The sequence below is a fragment of the Dendropsophus ebraccatus genome, chromosome 7 (genome assembly GCF_027789765.1).
Source record: "Dendropsophus ebraccatus isolate aDenEbr1 chromosome 7, aDenEbr1.pat, whole genome shotgun sequence".
Lineage (NCBI taxonomy): Eukaryota > Metazoa > Chordata > Amphibia > Anura > Hylidae > Dendropsophus > Dendropsophus ebraccatus.
Window position 1 is genome coordinate 147,750,612 of NC_091460.1, and position 17,797 is coordinate 147,768,408.

Below are 17,797 nucleotides of genomic sequence, written 5' to 3' on the forward strand. Positions count from 1 at the left end.
ATACAATGATCAGGAGAAAAAAATCCTGTTCCCAACCAGATGACCTGAGTGTCAGAAATGTTCCGCAAATCTGACAGGCGGCTATCGGCAAGACACTTTCTAATAACATGTTCTGCATGAGGCCTGCAGTTGGCAACTGTGCCATATAATATATACTGTACAATGATGGAAAATATCAGTTAAATCCACACTACAAAAATAGACTCCACTGAAGTAAAGCTTCATGCATAACAAATACTCTCATATAATACACCAACAAAGACCTCCTACTCATACACCTGCATTGTATATTTTATTCTTTGTCTGTATAATGCACAATCCCCCATCACTCCTGCTGTGTCATCTGTTTGATCCCAGCTCTGCTGTATCCACATCCTTCATTCCTGCATCCAGGTCACGTGATCTCTGATCAGCCACATTGCAAACTGCATCCTCTGCCTTTCATATCGGCTGTCCACCGCATGATGCATGTGCTCAGTATGACATGGCCAGCCAGTACCATCTCTGCCTGCTGGGAGGACATGGTCATAAAGCGCATTTTTACATATCTTTAAATAAGCTAAGAGACTATAAGTATAAAGTCAGGGAGGCTGAACTGTCATCAAATCTATTATAGCTCTGAGCTCTATAATCATCCCTGGTAACTGTAATGGGAGTTTCTGCCTCCTCCCCTGTGGACAGCTGGTGTGGAACAGTTCATTCAGCTGGATCACTATGGAGGTTCTATCAGAGACGGTGACCCCATAGTACAGACACATATGTATTTTCCATGGGGTCAGCATGAGACAAATACAGTAAAAACAAAAAGGTTTCCATTTCCAATGACAGCCTAAGACTGCAGAGGCACTCACCTGTAGAAGCAGATCGCCCGGCGGAGAGCAGCTGCTGGGGACTCTCACCGTCCCCGTTCCAATCCCAGCAACTTGTAGTTTGGCTCCTGTCAGGATGAATGTAGAATATCCATAGCAGGGACAATAGGGAAAAATAGTCTGGAAATCACCACAGCTTCTTCTCTTGGGGTTGATGGTTTAAACTTCAGCGCACAAATTATTGTTTGGTTAAAAGACGACTTCTTTACATTGGAGCAGATAGCTGAAGCTTTGGAGATGCCGGAAGTGAATGATGATGATGATGATGATGATGATGATATTCAGAGACCCCTTATACACAGATCAGCACCGCTCAATGATGGATCCTTCATGCCTTTTGGGTCTTAAGTGCCTCACTTCTGAAGAAAGATGTGCAAGACCAGAACTGCAATGTGACCTGGAGGTGATATCTGTGGGGGAAAACAGATGTAAGTAATATCACCGCAATACAATGTATGTTATGTGCAATCTGATAAAATGAAGAGATATTGCTAGGGTACGCCATTATGACTGTGTGGATCTCCGACCTCAGGGACGCCCACCATGGCACAGCAGTTCTCCCAGCTTTTTTTCACTTGGACGGGGAGGTCCTGCCCAGTGACCAGGTACTAACTAACTGTGAAAGGATGGCATCAAACACCCCCCCGATAAAAAGGTTATAGCCTATTCTATCGATATAGATCTTATTTATCACTTTATGAGATAGGAATACCTCTTTAATTGGCATGCATGGCCAACAAACAATGGTGTTTGCAGACGCTGGCCACCATATGCTTTACCCACATGCAATGATCGCAACATAGTACCTGCCCCACCGCCTCAGCCTGCCCCCTGTAAGTGGGGAGGAAGTGCTAAACAAGACCCCACTGGAAGTAAGCCACCAAGGAGGAGCCGCTGTGCTGTGTACGCCCCAATATTCACAGCTTTTATGTCGTTTCTGATGAACACCAAGGGGGAGATTTACACCTGGTGTAAACTGCCCCAGCAACCAATCACAGCTCCTCTCATATTGTACCAGAACTGAAAGCTGGGCTGTGATTGGTTGCTGTGGGCAGTTTACACCAGGTGTTTATTTACCCCCTTTCATAAATCTCCCCCCAAATGTCTTCAGTAACAAAGAAATGTGAAACATGACAGTGACGGGTTCTCAGAGTATACAGGACACGCTGGTTCCTTCTGGAGACATGCAGCAGATGGTGATGCGGCTCGGCTGTCAGTGGATGTGTACCTGCACCAATAATAAAAGTACAGTATATAGCAGGGATAGCCCGCTGCCAGCTTACTGTAACAGCATCCTCCTGACTGTATGCCCCTCCGCCTGCCATTACTCTGAATATGACTGATCTATAGGCTGGGTGCACTTCATTGCCTATTACAGGCTGCGATTCATTTCCTGCCACAACCCACAGCCGGCACCACTGACAGCTTACACATAATAGATTACCCATTTTAAGGAAAAAACCTGCTGAATCTGCTCTCAGTCACATGACCGCGGCCCCCTCACAGCATGCAATGAGTAAAGCGCTGCGGAACCTGTTGGTGCTATACAAATAAATATTATTATTACATATAGCTCAAGTAAAGATGGATACTGAGAACCAGCAGAAGAAATGTAACTAAGGAGCCAAGAACCAGTGTCCAGTGCCTGGTAATACCGGATGGGGTTGTAGCCAGCAGACACTTACCACACACGCATCACAATCCTTTGGGAAAAGTCGATCAAAACGGTTAGAATAGTAGCGTACAATTCTGTAGCTAATATCCTAAAGGAGTTTTACCATCCCCCCCCCCAGCCTTCTCTAAGGTACGGCCGTTATATTATTAGGTTATTCCTCCTCTTTAGGCCCGGGCGCACCAATCATTCTGTAAAGCGGACTGATCTAGTATGAGAGGTACGTTACAAGACGCCTCACTACTGGAGCTGGGACACAACAGATAAAAACCCACACCGATATCACAGCTATTTTAGTAACTGGTTACTAAATCCCCAAATCCAGCAAAGACACAGCCCCAGGCCTTTCCTCAGGTTCTGTGTGGTATTACTATTCAGCTCTGTTCACTTCTAGGGACCTCAGCTACAAGCTCACACCAAAACCCAAGTGCTGCTGTTTCTGGAAGAAAGCGGCCATGTTTTTGGGAGCCTCTAAGGCAAAAATAGAAGCCACTGAGCAGCACGGCACAGTGTATACAAGTAACCAAGAGAACCGATGTGGAATATAGATACAACTGGCAATGACTAAACTGCACAAATACCAAATGGTTCAATAATCTTCTAAAGAACATTCATGGATACCCAGTAGACCCATACTAACATATATCTGCGTCCATATCGCAGCCACAGCCTGACCACTGGTCCAGACGAACAGCTGTCATTTGGGACTTCTTACACAAGTAGAAACGCACTTAGAATTACGCAGATCTCTGACATGTAAATGACATCTGGCTCTCGGATATTACATAATGTATGTGCTCCCATTACTCAGGCCTGTCAGGATCCAATAAAGAGCACGGACCCCTCACCCCTCTGCTGACAGGGCTCCATACTGCAGCACCTATCGCCTGCTATGGCCTCATACTATACCACCATATTCCTCTGAATGGCATACACCTCTCCACGCAGTGACAACATAAAACTTTATATATATTGCAACCATAAAACGGACAGATGCTGGTAGATGTAGATGCATTACCTGTCTATAAGATGGAGTTAGATGCCTGCCACCATGAGACCAGCAGACAAGTCACTGCAGTGCGTAAAGGACAGGTCATTCAGCCGGGCAACTACCGGGAAAACTGTCTGCAAGCCGAGCAGTGACCGTCATTGGGAAGGCCTTAGCGGGCCGCCACCTCCTGACTCTAACCAGGCACACTACCATGCCCAATCTCCAAACAACTGGATGGGCTGAGGTTGCAGAGCACTGTTCTACAGCATGTCAGGTTACAAAGCATGGTACTGCTGACATGTGGTACAAAAAAGAAGTCATACTCTTCTCCGGATCCCCTGAAGCCGCTGTTCTGATGGCTCCCGATCCCCTGAAGCCGCTGTTCTGATGGCTCCCGATCCCCTGAAGCCGCTGTTCTGATGGCTCCTGATCCCCTGAAGCCGCTGTTCTGATGGCTCCTGATCCCCTGAAGCCGATGTTCTGATGGCTCCCGATCCCCTGAAGCCGCTGTTCTGATGGCTCCCGATCCCCTGAAGCCGCTGTTCTAATAGCTCCTCCTGATCCCCTGAAGCCGCTGTTCTAATAGCTCCTGATCCCCTGAAGCCGCTGTTCTAATAGCTCCTGATCCCCTGAAGCCGCTGTTCTGATGGCTCCTGATCCCCTGAAGCCGCTGTTCTAATGGCTCCCATTCCCCTGAAGCCGCTGTTCTGATGGCTCCCGATCCCCTGAAGCCGTTGTTCTAATAGCTCCTGATCCCCTGAAGCCGCTGTTCTAATAGCTCCTGATCCCCTGAAGCCGCTATTCTGATGGCTCCCGATCCCCTGAAGCCGCCGTTCTAATAGCTCCCGATCCCCAGTGAGTTGTTCATGAGGGAACTGCCCCTTCATCCAATGACAGTAGTGTCCCATCTTAGTCAGTGACTGGCTGAGCGAGCTGCTCTCACCCAGAAAACAGCAGAGAAAGGACCAGAAGCCATGATCAGAGCGGCTGCAGGGGATCGGGGTATTGGTCATGTTTAACCCTTTAAAGAACTGCAACTTTTAGACAAAAGAAAACCGATGGGACACCAGAAAGACGGGACACTGCTACACATGGTATTATACTTAGAGTTTGCTCCTCATAGTTGTCAGTATTTTAGCCACAACCAGGAAGGATTTGCACTCGGTTCTATGTATTAGACTCCTGACGGCCTGGGCTGAACATAGTGCAAAAATAAGGACCAAAATAATATGTGCAAAACCCGCAGAGAAACATCCGCCATGACGGCCGTCATCACCGCGCCAATGAGATGACAGGAGCCTGAGGATGGGACGCCACAAGTCACCGCCCACTAATCCACCACACAGAGATAACACTACATGATGGTGGATGTCAGCAGAACCAGCAATTATATGGAATCCCTGCAATACAACAATGACGGCCCGTGTGTGGAGAACGGACATCATCAACACAATCCTACTAACTGTGCCCTAGTGTGCCCTAATGGTAGTGTGATGTCACTGATCACAATGTGCAGTAATGGTAGTGTGATGTCACTGATCACAATGTACAGTAATGGTAGTGTGAGGTCACTGACCACTATGTGCAGTAATGGTAGTGTGATGTCACTGATCACAATTTGCAGTAATGGTAGTGTGATGTCACTGATCACAATTTGCAGTAATGGTAGTGTGAGGTCACTGATCACAATGTGCCCTAATAGTGTGATGTCACTGATCACAATGTACAGTAATGGTAGTGTGATGTCACTGATCACAATGTACAGTAATGGTAGTGTGAGGTCACTGATCACAATGTGCCCTAATAGTAGTGTGAGGTCACTGATCACAATGTACAGTAATGGTAGTGTGATGTCACTGATCACAATGTGCAGTAATGGTAGTGTGATGTCACTGATCACAATGTACAGTAATGGTAGTGTGATGTCACTGATCACAATGTACAGTAATGGTAGTGTGAGGTCACTGATCACAATGTGCAGTAATGGTAGTGTGAGGTCACTGATCACAATGTACAGTAATGGTAGTGTGAGGTCACTGATCACAATGTGCCCTAATGGTAGTGTGAGGTCACTGATCACAATGTGCAGTAATGGTAGTGTGATGTCACTGATCACAATGTGCCCTAATGGTAGTGTGAGGTCACTGATCACAATGTGCAGTAATGGTAGTGTGATGTCACTGATCACAATGTGCAGTAATGGTAGTGTGAGGTCACTGATCACAATGTGCAGTAATGGTAGTGTGAGGTCACTGACCACAATGTACAGTAATGGTAGTGTGAGGTCACTGATCACAATGTGCCCTAATGGTAGTGTGAGGTCACTGATCACAATGTACAGTAATGGTAGTGTGAGGTCACTGATCACAATGTGCCCTAATGGTAGTGTGAGGTCACTGATCACAATGTACAGTAATGGTAGTGTGATGTCACTGATCACAATGTACATGATGTCACTGATCACAATGTGCCTTGTATGACAGCTGTGTCTATACTGGAATGTGTGTGTGTATATATATATATATATATATATATATATATATATATATATATATATATATATTACACAGCCTATATACACACACAATGTGCCTTAACCATGGCAGCAATGTCTGTACTGGAATAGTGTAATATGTACAGCCTACATATATATACACACACATACACAGCCTACATATATATATATACACACACACACACACAGCCTACATATATATATATACACACACACACACAGCCTACATATATATATATACACACACACACAGCCTATATATATATATATATATACACACACAGCCTATATATTATATATATATATATATATATATATATATATATACAGACATACACAGCCTACATATATATATATATATATATATATATATATATATATATATATATACACACACACATAGCCTACATATATATACACACACATACACAGCCTACATATATATATACACACATACACAGCCTACATATATATATACACACACAGAATGTAGCGTGACTCAGAATCTCACACGTTCCTCCTATGTACTAAGCTCACACACACACATATATATATATATATACATACATGGCGTGCGGTGCGGGGGGCACATACACACATACCGGACAGGACACATGTACACACCCTGTGAACGTAGCCGGTACCGGGAAGCAGGCAGGGAGGGGTCACCTGATCGGGTCACGTGTCCACACCGGGTCCGGCCGGGGCTGGGATACACACTGGCACACGCACACTTGGCGGAAGGTGCTCGCGGAGAGACACAAGCACGGAGGAGAGAGAGGGCGCGCCGGGATGACGTCAGTCGCTCGGCAACAACTAGTGCTGTCTCGTCGCAGAGTAAGTGACGTCATCCACCCGAGCCGGAAACACAGACAGGAAAGCCGCAGTATCCCGCACATCGGGATTGTTGTTACTGCTGTGAGCGGGGCGGCCGAGGTAACGGACACGGGGTAAGGGTGAGGGACACGGGGCGGCCGAGGTAACGGACACGGGGTAAGGGTGAGGGACACGGGGCGGCCGAGGTAACGGACACGGGGCAAGGGTGAGGGACACGGGGCGGCCGAGGTAACGGATACGGGGCAAGGGTGAGGGACACGGGGCGGCCGAGGTAACGGACACGGGGCAAGGGTGAGGGACACGGGGCGGCCGAGGTAACGGATACGGGGCAAGGGTGAGGGACACGGGGCGGCCGAGGTAACGGACACGGGGCAAGGGTGAGGGACACGGGGCGGCCGAGGTAACGGATACGGGGTAAGGGTGAGGGACACGGGGCGGCCGAGGTAACGGACACGGGGTAAGGGTGAGGGACACGGGGCGGCCGAGGTAACGGATACGGGGTAAGGGTGAGGGACACGGGGCGGCCGAGGTAACGGACACGGGGTAAGGGTGAGGGACACGGGGTGAGGGTGAGGGACACGGAGCGGCCGAAGGGGAACGGACACGGGGTAAGGGTGAGGGACACGGGGCGGCCGAGGGAACGGACACGGGGTAAGGGTGAGGGACACGGGGCGGCCGAGGGAAGGGACACGGGGTAAGGGTGAGGGACACTGGGCGGCCGAGGTAACGGACACGGGGCGGCCGAAGTAAAGGACACGGGGTAAGGGTGAGGAACACGGGGCGGCCGAGGTAACGGACACGGGGTAAGGGAGAGGGACACGGGGCGGCCGAGGTAACGGACACGGGGTAAGGGTGAGGGACACGGGGCGGCCGGAGGGGAACGGACACGGGGTAAGGGAGAGGGACACGGGGTAAGGGTGAGGGACACGGGGTGAGGGTGAGGGACACGGAGCGGCCGAAGGGGAACGGACACGGGGTAAGGGTGAGGGACACTGGGCGGCCGAGGTAACGGACACGGGGCGGCCGAAGTAAAGGACACGGGGTAAGGGTGAGGAACACGGGGCGACCGAGGTAACGGACACGGGGTAAGGGAGAGGGACACGGGGCGGCCGAGGTAACGGACACGGGGTAAGGGTGAGGGACACTGGGCGGCCGAGGTAACGGACACGGGGCGGCCGGAGGGAACGGACACGGGGTAAGGGTGAGGGACACGGGGTGAGGGTGAGGGACGCGGGGCGGCCGGAGGGAACGGACACGGGGTAAGGGAGAGGGACACGGGGCAGCCGAGGTAAAGGACACGGGGTAAGGGTGAGGGACACGGGGTGAGGGTGAGGGACACGGAGCGGCCGAAGGGGAACGGACACGGGGTAAGGGTGAGGGACACTGGGCGGCCGAAGTAAAGGACACGGGGTAAGGGTGAGGAACACGGGGCGGCCGAGGTAACGGACACGGGGTAAGGGAGAGGGACACGGGGCGGCCGGAGGGAACGGACACGGGGTAAGGGTGAGGGACACTGGGCGGCCGAGGTAACGGACACGGGGCGGCCGGAGGGAACGGACACGGGGTAAGGGTGAGGGACACGGGGCGGCCGGAGGGAACGGACACGGGGTAAGGGTGAGGGACACGGGGTGAGGGTGAGGGACGCGGGGCGGCCGGAGGGAACGGACACGGGGTAAGGGAGAGGGACACGGGGCGGCCGAGGTAAAGGACACGGGGTAAGGGAGAGGGACACGGGGCGGCCGAGGTAACGGACACGGGGTAAGGGAGAGGGACACGGGGCGGCCGGAGGGAACGGACACGGGGTAAGGGTGAGGGACACTGGGCGGCCGAGGTAACGGACACGGGGCGGCCGGAGGGAACGGACACGGGGTAAGGGTGAGGGACACGGGGCGGCCGAGGTAAAGGACACGGGGTAAGGGTGAGGGACACGGGGCGGCCGAGGTAACGGACACTGGGTAAGGGAGAGGGACACGGGGCGGCCGGAGGGAACGGACACGGGGTAAGGGTGAGGGACACGGGGCGGCCGAGGTAACGGACACGGGGTGAGGGTGAGGGACGCGGGGCGGCCGGAGGGAACGGACACGGGGTAAGGGAGAGGGACACGGGGCGGCCGAGGTAAAGGACACGGGGTAAGGGTGAGGAACACGGGGCGGCCGAGGTAACGGACACGGGGTAAGGGAGAGGGACACGGGGCGGCCGGAGGGAACGGACACGGGGCGGCCGGAGGGAACGGACACGGGGTAAGGGTGAGGGACACTGGGCGGCCGAGGTAACGGACACGGGGCGGCCGGAGGGAACGGACACGGGGTAAGGGTGAGGGACACGGGGCGGCCGAGGTAAAGGACACGGGGTAAGGGTGAGGGACACGGGGCGGCCGAGGTAACGGACACTGGGTAAGGGAGAGGGACACGGGGCGGCCGGAGGGAACGGACACGGGGTAAGGGTGAGGGACACGGGGCGGCCGGAGGGTACGGACACGGGGTAAGGGTGAGGGACACGGGGCGGCCGAGGTAACGGACACGGGGCGGCCGGAGGGAACGGACACGGGGTAAGGGTGAGGGACACGGGGCGGCCGAGGTAACGGACACGGGGTAAGGGTGAGGGACACGGGGCAGCCGAAGGGGAACGGACACGGGGTAAGGGAGAGGGACACGGGGTGAGGGACACGGGGCGGCCGAGGTAACGGACACGGGGTAAGGGAGAGGGACACGGGGCGGCCGAGGTAACGGACACGGGGAGGCCGGAGGGAACGGACACTGGGTAAGGGAGAGGGACACGGGGCGGCCGGAGGGAACGGACACTGGGTAAGGGAGAGGGACACGGGGCGGCCGGAGGGAACGGACACGGGGTAAGGGTGAGGGACACGGGGCGGCCGGAGGGAACGGACACGGGGTAAGGGTGAGGGACACGGGGCGGCCGAGGGAACGGACACGGGGCGGCCGGAGGGAACGGACACGGGGCGGCCGGAGGGAACGGACACTGGGTAAGGGAGAGGGACACGGGGCGGCCGGAGGGAACGGACATGGAGTAAGGGTGAGGGACACGGGGCGGCCGGAGGGGAACGGACACTGGGTAAGGGTAACGGACACGGGGTGAGGGACACGGGGCGAGGGACACGGGGCAGCCGGACGGAACGGACATGGGGTAAGGTTGAGGGACACGGGGCGGCCGGAGGGAACAGACACGAGGTAAGGGTGAGGGACACGGGGCTGCAGGAGGGAACAGACATGGGGTAAGGGACACTGGGCGGCCAGACGGAACGGACATGGGGTCAGGGTGAGGGACACGGGGTAAGGGTGAGGGACACGGGGTAAGGGTGAGAGACACGGGGCTGCAGAAGGGAACGGACAAGGGGTAAGGGCAAGGGACACCGGGCAGCCGGAGGTAAGGGACACGGGGTAAGGGTGAGGGACACAGGGCTGCAGGAGGGAACAGACATGAGGTGAGGGACACGGGGCGGCCGAAGGAAACGAACACAGGGTGAGGGACACGGGGAGGCCGGAGGGAACAGACACTGGGTAAGGGTGAGGGACACTGGGTGGCCGGAGGGAACGGACACGGGGTAAGGGAGAGGGACACGGGACTCCTCTTCGGGGCTCCTGGTGTTATGGGGGGGGAGCTCGGTATTCCTATGTATGTGCTGCAGTCCTGTACCTTTGCTGTCCATGCAGTTTGCCGCCGCTGACGTATTTCAGGCGTTTCCATTGCGGACATGATCCGTGTGAGGTGTCGGCGCCTTCAAGGGAATTTCTCACAAGATCTTTCTTAGCAGTGAGAGTGAGATAATTGCCCTTGGCGACCAGAGGACCTTAGTAACTGAAAGCAGCCACGTGATTGGTTGTTATGGGCCTCAGCCATTGTGATCAGTGACCCCTCTCTAGTACCACATACTGGACCCCCCTCTCTATTATCACATACTGGACCCCCCTCTCTATTACCCCATACTGGACCCCCCTCTCTATTACCCCATACTGGACCCCCCTCTCTATTACCACATACTGGACCCCCCTCTCTATTATCACATACTGGACCCCCCTCTCTATTACCCCATACTGGACCCCCCTCTCTATTACCCCATACTGGACCCCCCTCTCTATTACCCCATACTGGACCCCCCTCTCTATTACCCCATACTGGACCCCCCTCTCTATTACCCCATACTGGACCCCCCCCTCTCTATTACCCCATACTGGACCCCCCCCTCTCTATTACCCCATACTGGACCCCCCCCTCTCTATTACCCCATACTGGACCCCCCCTCTCTATTACCCCATACTGGACCCCCCCTCTCTATTACCCCATACTGGACCCCCCCCCTCTATTACCCCCTACTGGACCCCCCCTCTCTATTACCCCATACTGGACCCCCCCTCTCTATTACCCCATACTGGACCCCCCTCTCTATTACCCCATACTGGACCCCCCTCTCTATTACCCCATACTGGACCCCCCTCTCTATTACCCCATACTGGACCCCCCTCTCTATTACCCCATACTGGACCCCCCTCTCTATTACCCCATACTGGACCCCCCTCTCTATTACCCCATACTGGACCCCCTCTGGTACCACATACTGGACCCCTCTCTCTCGCCACATACTGGACACCTCTCTCTCGCCACATACTGGACACCTCTCTCACTCTCTCTCTCTCTTACACATACTGGACCTCTCTCGCTCGCTCTCCAGATACTGGACCCCTCTCTCGCTCTCTCTCTTTCTCTCCCCATACTGGATCTCTCTCGCTCTTTCTCTCCACATACTGGATCTCTCTCGCTCTCTCTCTTTCTCTCCACATACTGGATCTCTCTCGCTCTTTCTCTCCACATACTGGATCTCTCTCGCTCTCTCTCTTTCTCTCCACATACTGGATCTCTCTCGCTCTTTCTCTTTCTCTCCACATACTGGAGCTCTCTCTCTCTTTCTTTCCACATACTGGATCTCTCTCGCTCTCTCTCTTTCTCTCCAGATGCTGGACCCCTCGCTCGCTCGCTCTCCAGATGCTGGACCCCTCTCGCTCGCTTGCTCTCCAAATGCTGGACCCCTCTCTCGCTCGCTTGCTCTCCAAATGCTGGACCCCTCTCTCGCTCGCTCTCCAGATGCTGGACCCCTCGCTCGCTCGCTCTCCAGATGCTGGACCCCTCGCTCGCTCGCTCTCCAGATGCTGGACCCCTCGCTCGCTCGCTCTCCAGATGCTGGACCCCTCGCTCGCTCGCTCTCCAGATGCTGGACCCCTTGCTCGCTCGCTCTCCAGATGCTGGACCCCTTGCTCGCTCGCTCTCCAGATGCTGGACCCCTTGCTCGCTCGCTCTCCAGATGCTGGACCCCTTGCTCGCTCGCTCTCCAGATGCTGGACCCCTTGCTCGCTCGCTCTCCAGATGCTGGACCCCTTGCTCGCTCGCTCTCCAGATGCTGGACCCCTTGCTCGCTCGCTCTCCAGATGCTGGACCCCTTGCTCGCTCGCTCTCCAGATGCTGGACCCCTTGCTCGCTCGCTCTCCAGATGCTGGACCCCTTGCTCGCTCGCTCTCCAGATGCTGGACCCCTTGCTCGCTCGCTCTCCAGATGCTGGACCCCTTGCTCGCTCGCTCTCCAGATGCTGGACCCCTTGCTCGCTCGCTCTCCAGATGCTGGACCCCTCTCTGTAAATACTGACACTCTTTTGTGCCTTTCTTGCAGGGATCCAGAGGCTCCTCCTGTCTGATCTCCATATCCTCCGCCATGTGTCAGCATTTGGTCTTTTGCTTTATTTGTTACATTATTTAGTTAAATTTCTTACTAGAAAATGATCGGATTTCTCTGGTCCCGACTTTGTGGCTTAGATGGCCCCATCCGGCTTCAGCGGGCAGAATCCACCCGCCGAGTGCTGAGCTTGGAGCTGAACAAAGACCGAGATGTGGAACGAATGCATGAGAACGGGATTAACACTCTGGACATTGAGCCGGTGGAAGGGCGATATATGCTCTCCGGAGGCGCCGATGGGATCATTGTTCTCTATGACCTGGAAAGTTCGAATCGGACGCCTTCCTATACATGTAAAGCACTGTGCAAAGTGGGCAAAGGCCACCCTGATGTGCACAAGTTCAGTGTGGAGACAGTTCAGTGGTACCCGCATGATACTGGCATGTTCACATCAAGTTCATTTGACAAGACTCTGAAAATATGGGACACCAATTCCTTGCAGCTAGCGGAAGTCTTTCACTTTGACGGGAATGTTTACAGCCATCACATGTCTCCTTTGGCCACAAAGCACAGTTTAATAGCAGTAGGGACGAAGAACCCTAAAGTGCAGCTATGTGACCTAAAATCTGGCTCCAGTAGCCACATATTACAGGGTCATAGAGGGGAAGTCCTGTCTGTCTGCTGGTCACCGAGATATGATTATATCTTAGCCACTGCAAGTGCTGACAGCAAAGTCAAACTGTGGGATGTCCGCAAAGCGGCTGGCTGCCTGATAACACTGGACCAACAGAATGGCGAAAAGTCCAAATCTTCATCGGAAGCTATGAACACTGCCCACAATGGAAGGGTGAATGGGTTATGCTTCACTAGTGATGGGCTTCATCTGCTGACGGTCGGCACCGATGACAGGATGCGCCTGTGGAACAGCGCTACAGGGGAAAACACTCTGGTCAACTATGGCAAAGTCTCCAATGACAGTAGAAAAAGTGTCAAGTTTACAGTATCACTGGGCTGCAGCCCAGAGTTTGTCTTTGTACCCTATGACAGTACCATTGTATTATACACCATCCACACTGGTAAAAAGATCAGTGTACTCCGGGGGCATTATAATGATGTGAATTGTTGTGTGTTTCAGCCCCATTTCCAGGAGCTTTACAGCGGCAGCAAAGACTGTAATGTATTAGCCTGGGTTCCTGCAGTGCGGGAGCCTTTCCCGGATGATGAGGGTGAGAAGGCCAGGGCACAGCTTCATCCGGCTCTTCAAGATGCATGGAGCAGTAGTGATGAGGATAGCTGATGCAAGTCATTGTGAGAAAATAAAACATGAAAAATCCTGTATTTATAGTCTGGATTTATTACAGGAAAATATTAGTCATGTTGATATGGATTGTCCACCAAGCAGAAGAGAAGGAGAATCTTTGGAATCCCCAATAGTCCTCTTACTGTTGTCTTATAATTCTAAATGCATTTATACTATTTCTGAATTTACCAGTACAAGCTTCTTGGAGTTGGTTCACATGGACTTATTCTGCTGCAGATTTCAGGTATTTATATTGGTTGAAGCATATCTGTCATTAAAAAAAAAAAAAGTTTCTTCATATCAGATAATGTTCTGACCCTGACGGGGAGTTGACCGCACTGCCGACTGCTTTCTCTATTTTTGCAACCTAGTCTGACTCCATAGACTTACGTTGTCAAACTAGGTCACATGACACAGAGCCTTGAGTGATCGTGGACTTCTCCCCGCTCATGCTCCTTATTGGTCCCGGTCTGAACAGTCAGACTCCGACTGATTAAAACTTATGTCATGACAGCAGTTTAGAGGGGGAGGGAGGGGGGGGGGCCCTGTCACGTGCTCCTCCATGTCGCCCAGACTGGCCACAGAGCAGGGCAGCCCAGCCTGGAGGATGGGAGTCTGATTTCTGATACTGCTCTCAGTATACAGTGAATACACAGGGAGGTGCTCTCAGTTTATACAGTGAATACACAGGGAGCTGCTGTCAGTATATACAGTGAGTACACAGGGAGCTGCTGTCAGTATATACAGTGAGTACACAGGGAGCTGCTGTCAGTATATACAGTGAGTACACAGGGAGCTGCTGTCAGTATATACAGTGAGTACACAGGGGGCTGCTGTCAGTATATACAGTGAGCACACAGGGGGCTGCTGTCAGTATATACAGTGAGCACACAGGGGGCTGCTGTCAGTATATACAATGAGTACACAGGGAGTTGCTGTTAGTATATACAGTGAGTACACAGAGGGCTACTGTCAGTATATACAGCGAGTACAGGGAGCCGCTGTCAGTATATACAGTGAGTACACAGGGAGCTGTTAGTATATACAGTGAGTACACAGGGAGCTGCTGTCAGTATATACAGTGAATACACAGGGAGCTGCTGTCAGTATATACAGTGAGTACACAGGGAGCTGCTGTCAGTATATACAGTGAGTACACAGGGAGCTGCTGTCAGTATATACAGTGAGTACACAGGGAGCTGCTGTCAGTATATACAGTGAGTACACAGGGAGCTGCTCTCAGTATATACAGTGAATACACAGGGAGCTGCTCTCAGTATATACAGTGAATACACAGGGAGCTGCTGTCAGTATATACAGTGAGTACACAGGGAGCTGCTCTCAGTATATACAGTGAGTACACAGGGAGCTGCTCTCAGTATATACAGTGAGTACACAGGGAGCTGCTGTCAGTATATTATATACAGTGAGTACACGAAGCTGTTGTCAGTATATACAGTGAGTACACAGGGAGCTGCTGTCAGTATATTATATACAGTGAGTACACGAAGCTGTTGTCAGTATATACAGTGAGTACACAGGGAGCTGCTGTCAGTATATACAGTGAGTACACAGGGAGCTGCTGTCAGTATACACAGTGAGTACACAGGGAGCTGCTGTCAGTATATACAGTGAGTACACAGGGAGCTGCTGTCAGTATATACAGTGAGTACACAGGATGCTGCTGTCAGTATATACAGTGAGTACACAGGGAGCTGCTGTCAGTATATACAGTGAGTACACAGGGAGCTGCTGTCAGTATATACAGTGAGTACACAGGGAGCTGCTGTCAGTATATACAGTGAGTACACAGGGAGCTGCTCTCAGTATATACAGCGAGTATACAGGGAGCTGCTCTCAGTATATACAGCGAGTACACAGGGAGCTGCTGTCAGTATATACAGCGAGTACACAGGATGCTGCTGTCAGTATATACAGCGAGTACACTGGGAGCTGCTGTCAGTATATACAGCGAGTACACGAAGCTGCTGTCAGTATATACAGCGAGTACACAGGGAGCTGTTGTCAGTATATACAGTGAATACACAGGGAGCTGCTCTCAGTTTATACAGTGAATACACAGGGAGCTGCTGTCAGTATATACAGTGAGTACACAGGGAGCTGCTCTCAGTATATACAGTGAGTACACAGGGAGCTGCTCTCAGTATATACAGTGAGTACACAGGGAGCTGCTGTCAGTATATACAGTGAGTACACGGGAGCTGCTGTCAGTATATACAGTGAGTACACAGGGAGCTGCTGTCAGTATATACAGTGAGTACACAGGGAGCTGCTCTCAGTATATACAGTGAGTACACAGGGAGCTGCTCTCAGTATATACAGTGAGTACACAGGGAGCTGCTCTCAGTATATACAGTGAGTACACAGGGAGCTGCTCTCAGTATATACAGTGAGTACACAGGGAGCTGCTGTCAGTATATACAGTGAATACACAGGGAGCTGCTGTCAGTATATACAGTGAATACACAGGGAGCTGTTGTCAGTATATACAGTGAATACACAGGGAGCTGCTCTCAGTATATACAGTGAATACACAGGGAGCTGCTGTCAGTATATACAGTCAGTACACAGGGAGCTGCTCTCAGTATATACAGTGAGTACACAGGGAGCTGCTCTCAGTATATACAGTGAATACACTTATACTACACACAAAATAATCTTACTAGAAAGTGGTTGACCCCTTTAAACAAAGAGTGGTCAGCACTCACAACAAAAAAGTCCCTTTAGATGGAATGTGGTGTTCTTATTATGGCTGTATGCCTCTCCACGAGCACGCGAGAAAAAACCCCCGGACCCAAGGGCATCCAACAAGGTATAAGCACGAAAGTACTCTCCAGCTCGCTTGATTACTTTTAAACCTTTATTGTATAATGTTTAAAAGGCCGACGCGTTTCGGGCTCTCTTGCCCTTATTCATGGCTCTAAACAACATGGAATACGGTGTGTTAGAACATACATATCTGCATATACAACCATGTAAGTAACAAAACAGATAAAAGAAAAAACCCACATATAAAGCATATATACATACAGAAATGTGAATGACATGCACAAAAACAAATACATGAAATTAGTAATGTTAATATTAAAACATGCAATGTCACGTATGAATTGAAAAAAGTACTGGGATGAAAAGAAAACTGGAATGAAAATGCTAGGATAGGAAAAAAAAAAAAAAAAAAACAAACAAACAAAAAAACACAAAACACCCTCTTATATGATGTGTCCTGAATGTGCCTATCTGGTTCCTACTTCATAGAAATATGCCTAGGTACTAATTGAACATGGGTTTACCTTATACCTATAGACATGTGTATGTAAAGACTGCCCGAATACACTGGTATGATGAACTTATTATATGTACAAGAGAAAACCTTGTTTGACTATCGGTTCAAATGATACCAAATGTTATTTAAAATAGCATACCTCTGTCAGGAGGTCCCGAGACGACCCATGAATTAAGAAGTCGTCACCCAAAATATAAGGGGGGACTATTCTAGACAAGATAAGATACAAACAAAAATATATATATATGAGAGCCATGATGCAGTTATAAACAAACAATAACATGAATAAAGATGGCAAATGTTTGTTCGATGTGTGATGATAAGATAGACTTACCCCTGTCCATGCCCTACAATGATAAAGGAGAAAGGTGAGCAGAGTGGCGTCAGTAGCCCCGCCACTCTGGCGGGGCTACTGACGCCACTCTCCTCACCTTTCTCCTTTATCATTGTAGGGCATGGACAGGGGTAAGTCTATCTTATCATCACACATCGAACAAACATTTGCCATCTTTATTCATGTTATTGTTTGTTTATAACTGCATCATGGCTCTCATATATATATATTTTTGTTTGTATCTTATCTTGTCTAGAATAGTCCCCCCTTATATTTTGGGTGACGACTTCTTA

General features: G+C 51.3%; 2 protein-coding genes across 7 annotated transcripts in view; one reads left to right on the forward strand and one right to left on the reverse strand.

Annotated features, from left to right (window-relative positions):
* The window catches only part of FBXW7 (F-box and WD repeat domain containing 7), a 173,678-nt gene extending 166,800 nt beyond the window's left edge, over positions 1-6,878 (reverse strand). Inside the window, exons 1-2 of one of the 2 annotated variants that reach the window (XM_069978686.1) lie at positions 6,717-6,878; positions 852-1,279 (exon numbers count right to left, since the gene is read on the reverse strand). The gene's annotated coding sequence lies outside the window, so the exon portion shown is untranslated. Of the gene's footprint in view, positions 1-851; positions 1,280-6,671 lie in introns of both variants that reach the window. The other variant, XM_069978685.1, reaches the window with a different exon arrangement.
* On the forward strand, positions 6,800-14,215 carry ERCC8 (ERCC excision repair 8, CSA ubiquitin ligase complex subunit). Of its 5 annotated transcripts, none has more exons than XM_069978693.1 (2): positions 6,800-6,884; positions 12,561-14,215. In XM_069978693.1, the coding sequence occupies exon 2, from the start codon at positions 12,667-12,669 to the stop codon at positions 13,858-13,860; it is 1,194 nt and encodes a 397-aa protein (XP_069834794.1). In that variant the 5' UTR covers positions 6,800-6,884; positions 12,561-12,666; the 3' UTR covers positions 13,861-14,215. The 5 variants fall into 5 exon arrangements, with proteins under 5 accessions (XP_069834794.1, XP_069834793.1, XP_069834796.1 ...); XM_069978692.1 differs by lacking the exon at positions 6,800-6,884 and adding an exon at positions 6,894-6,983; XM_069978695.1 differs by lacking the exon at positions 6,800-6,884 and adding an exon at positions 6,924-6,997.
* The last annotated feature ends 3,582 nt before the right edge of the window (positions 14,216-17,797 follow it).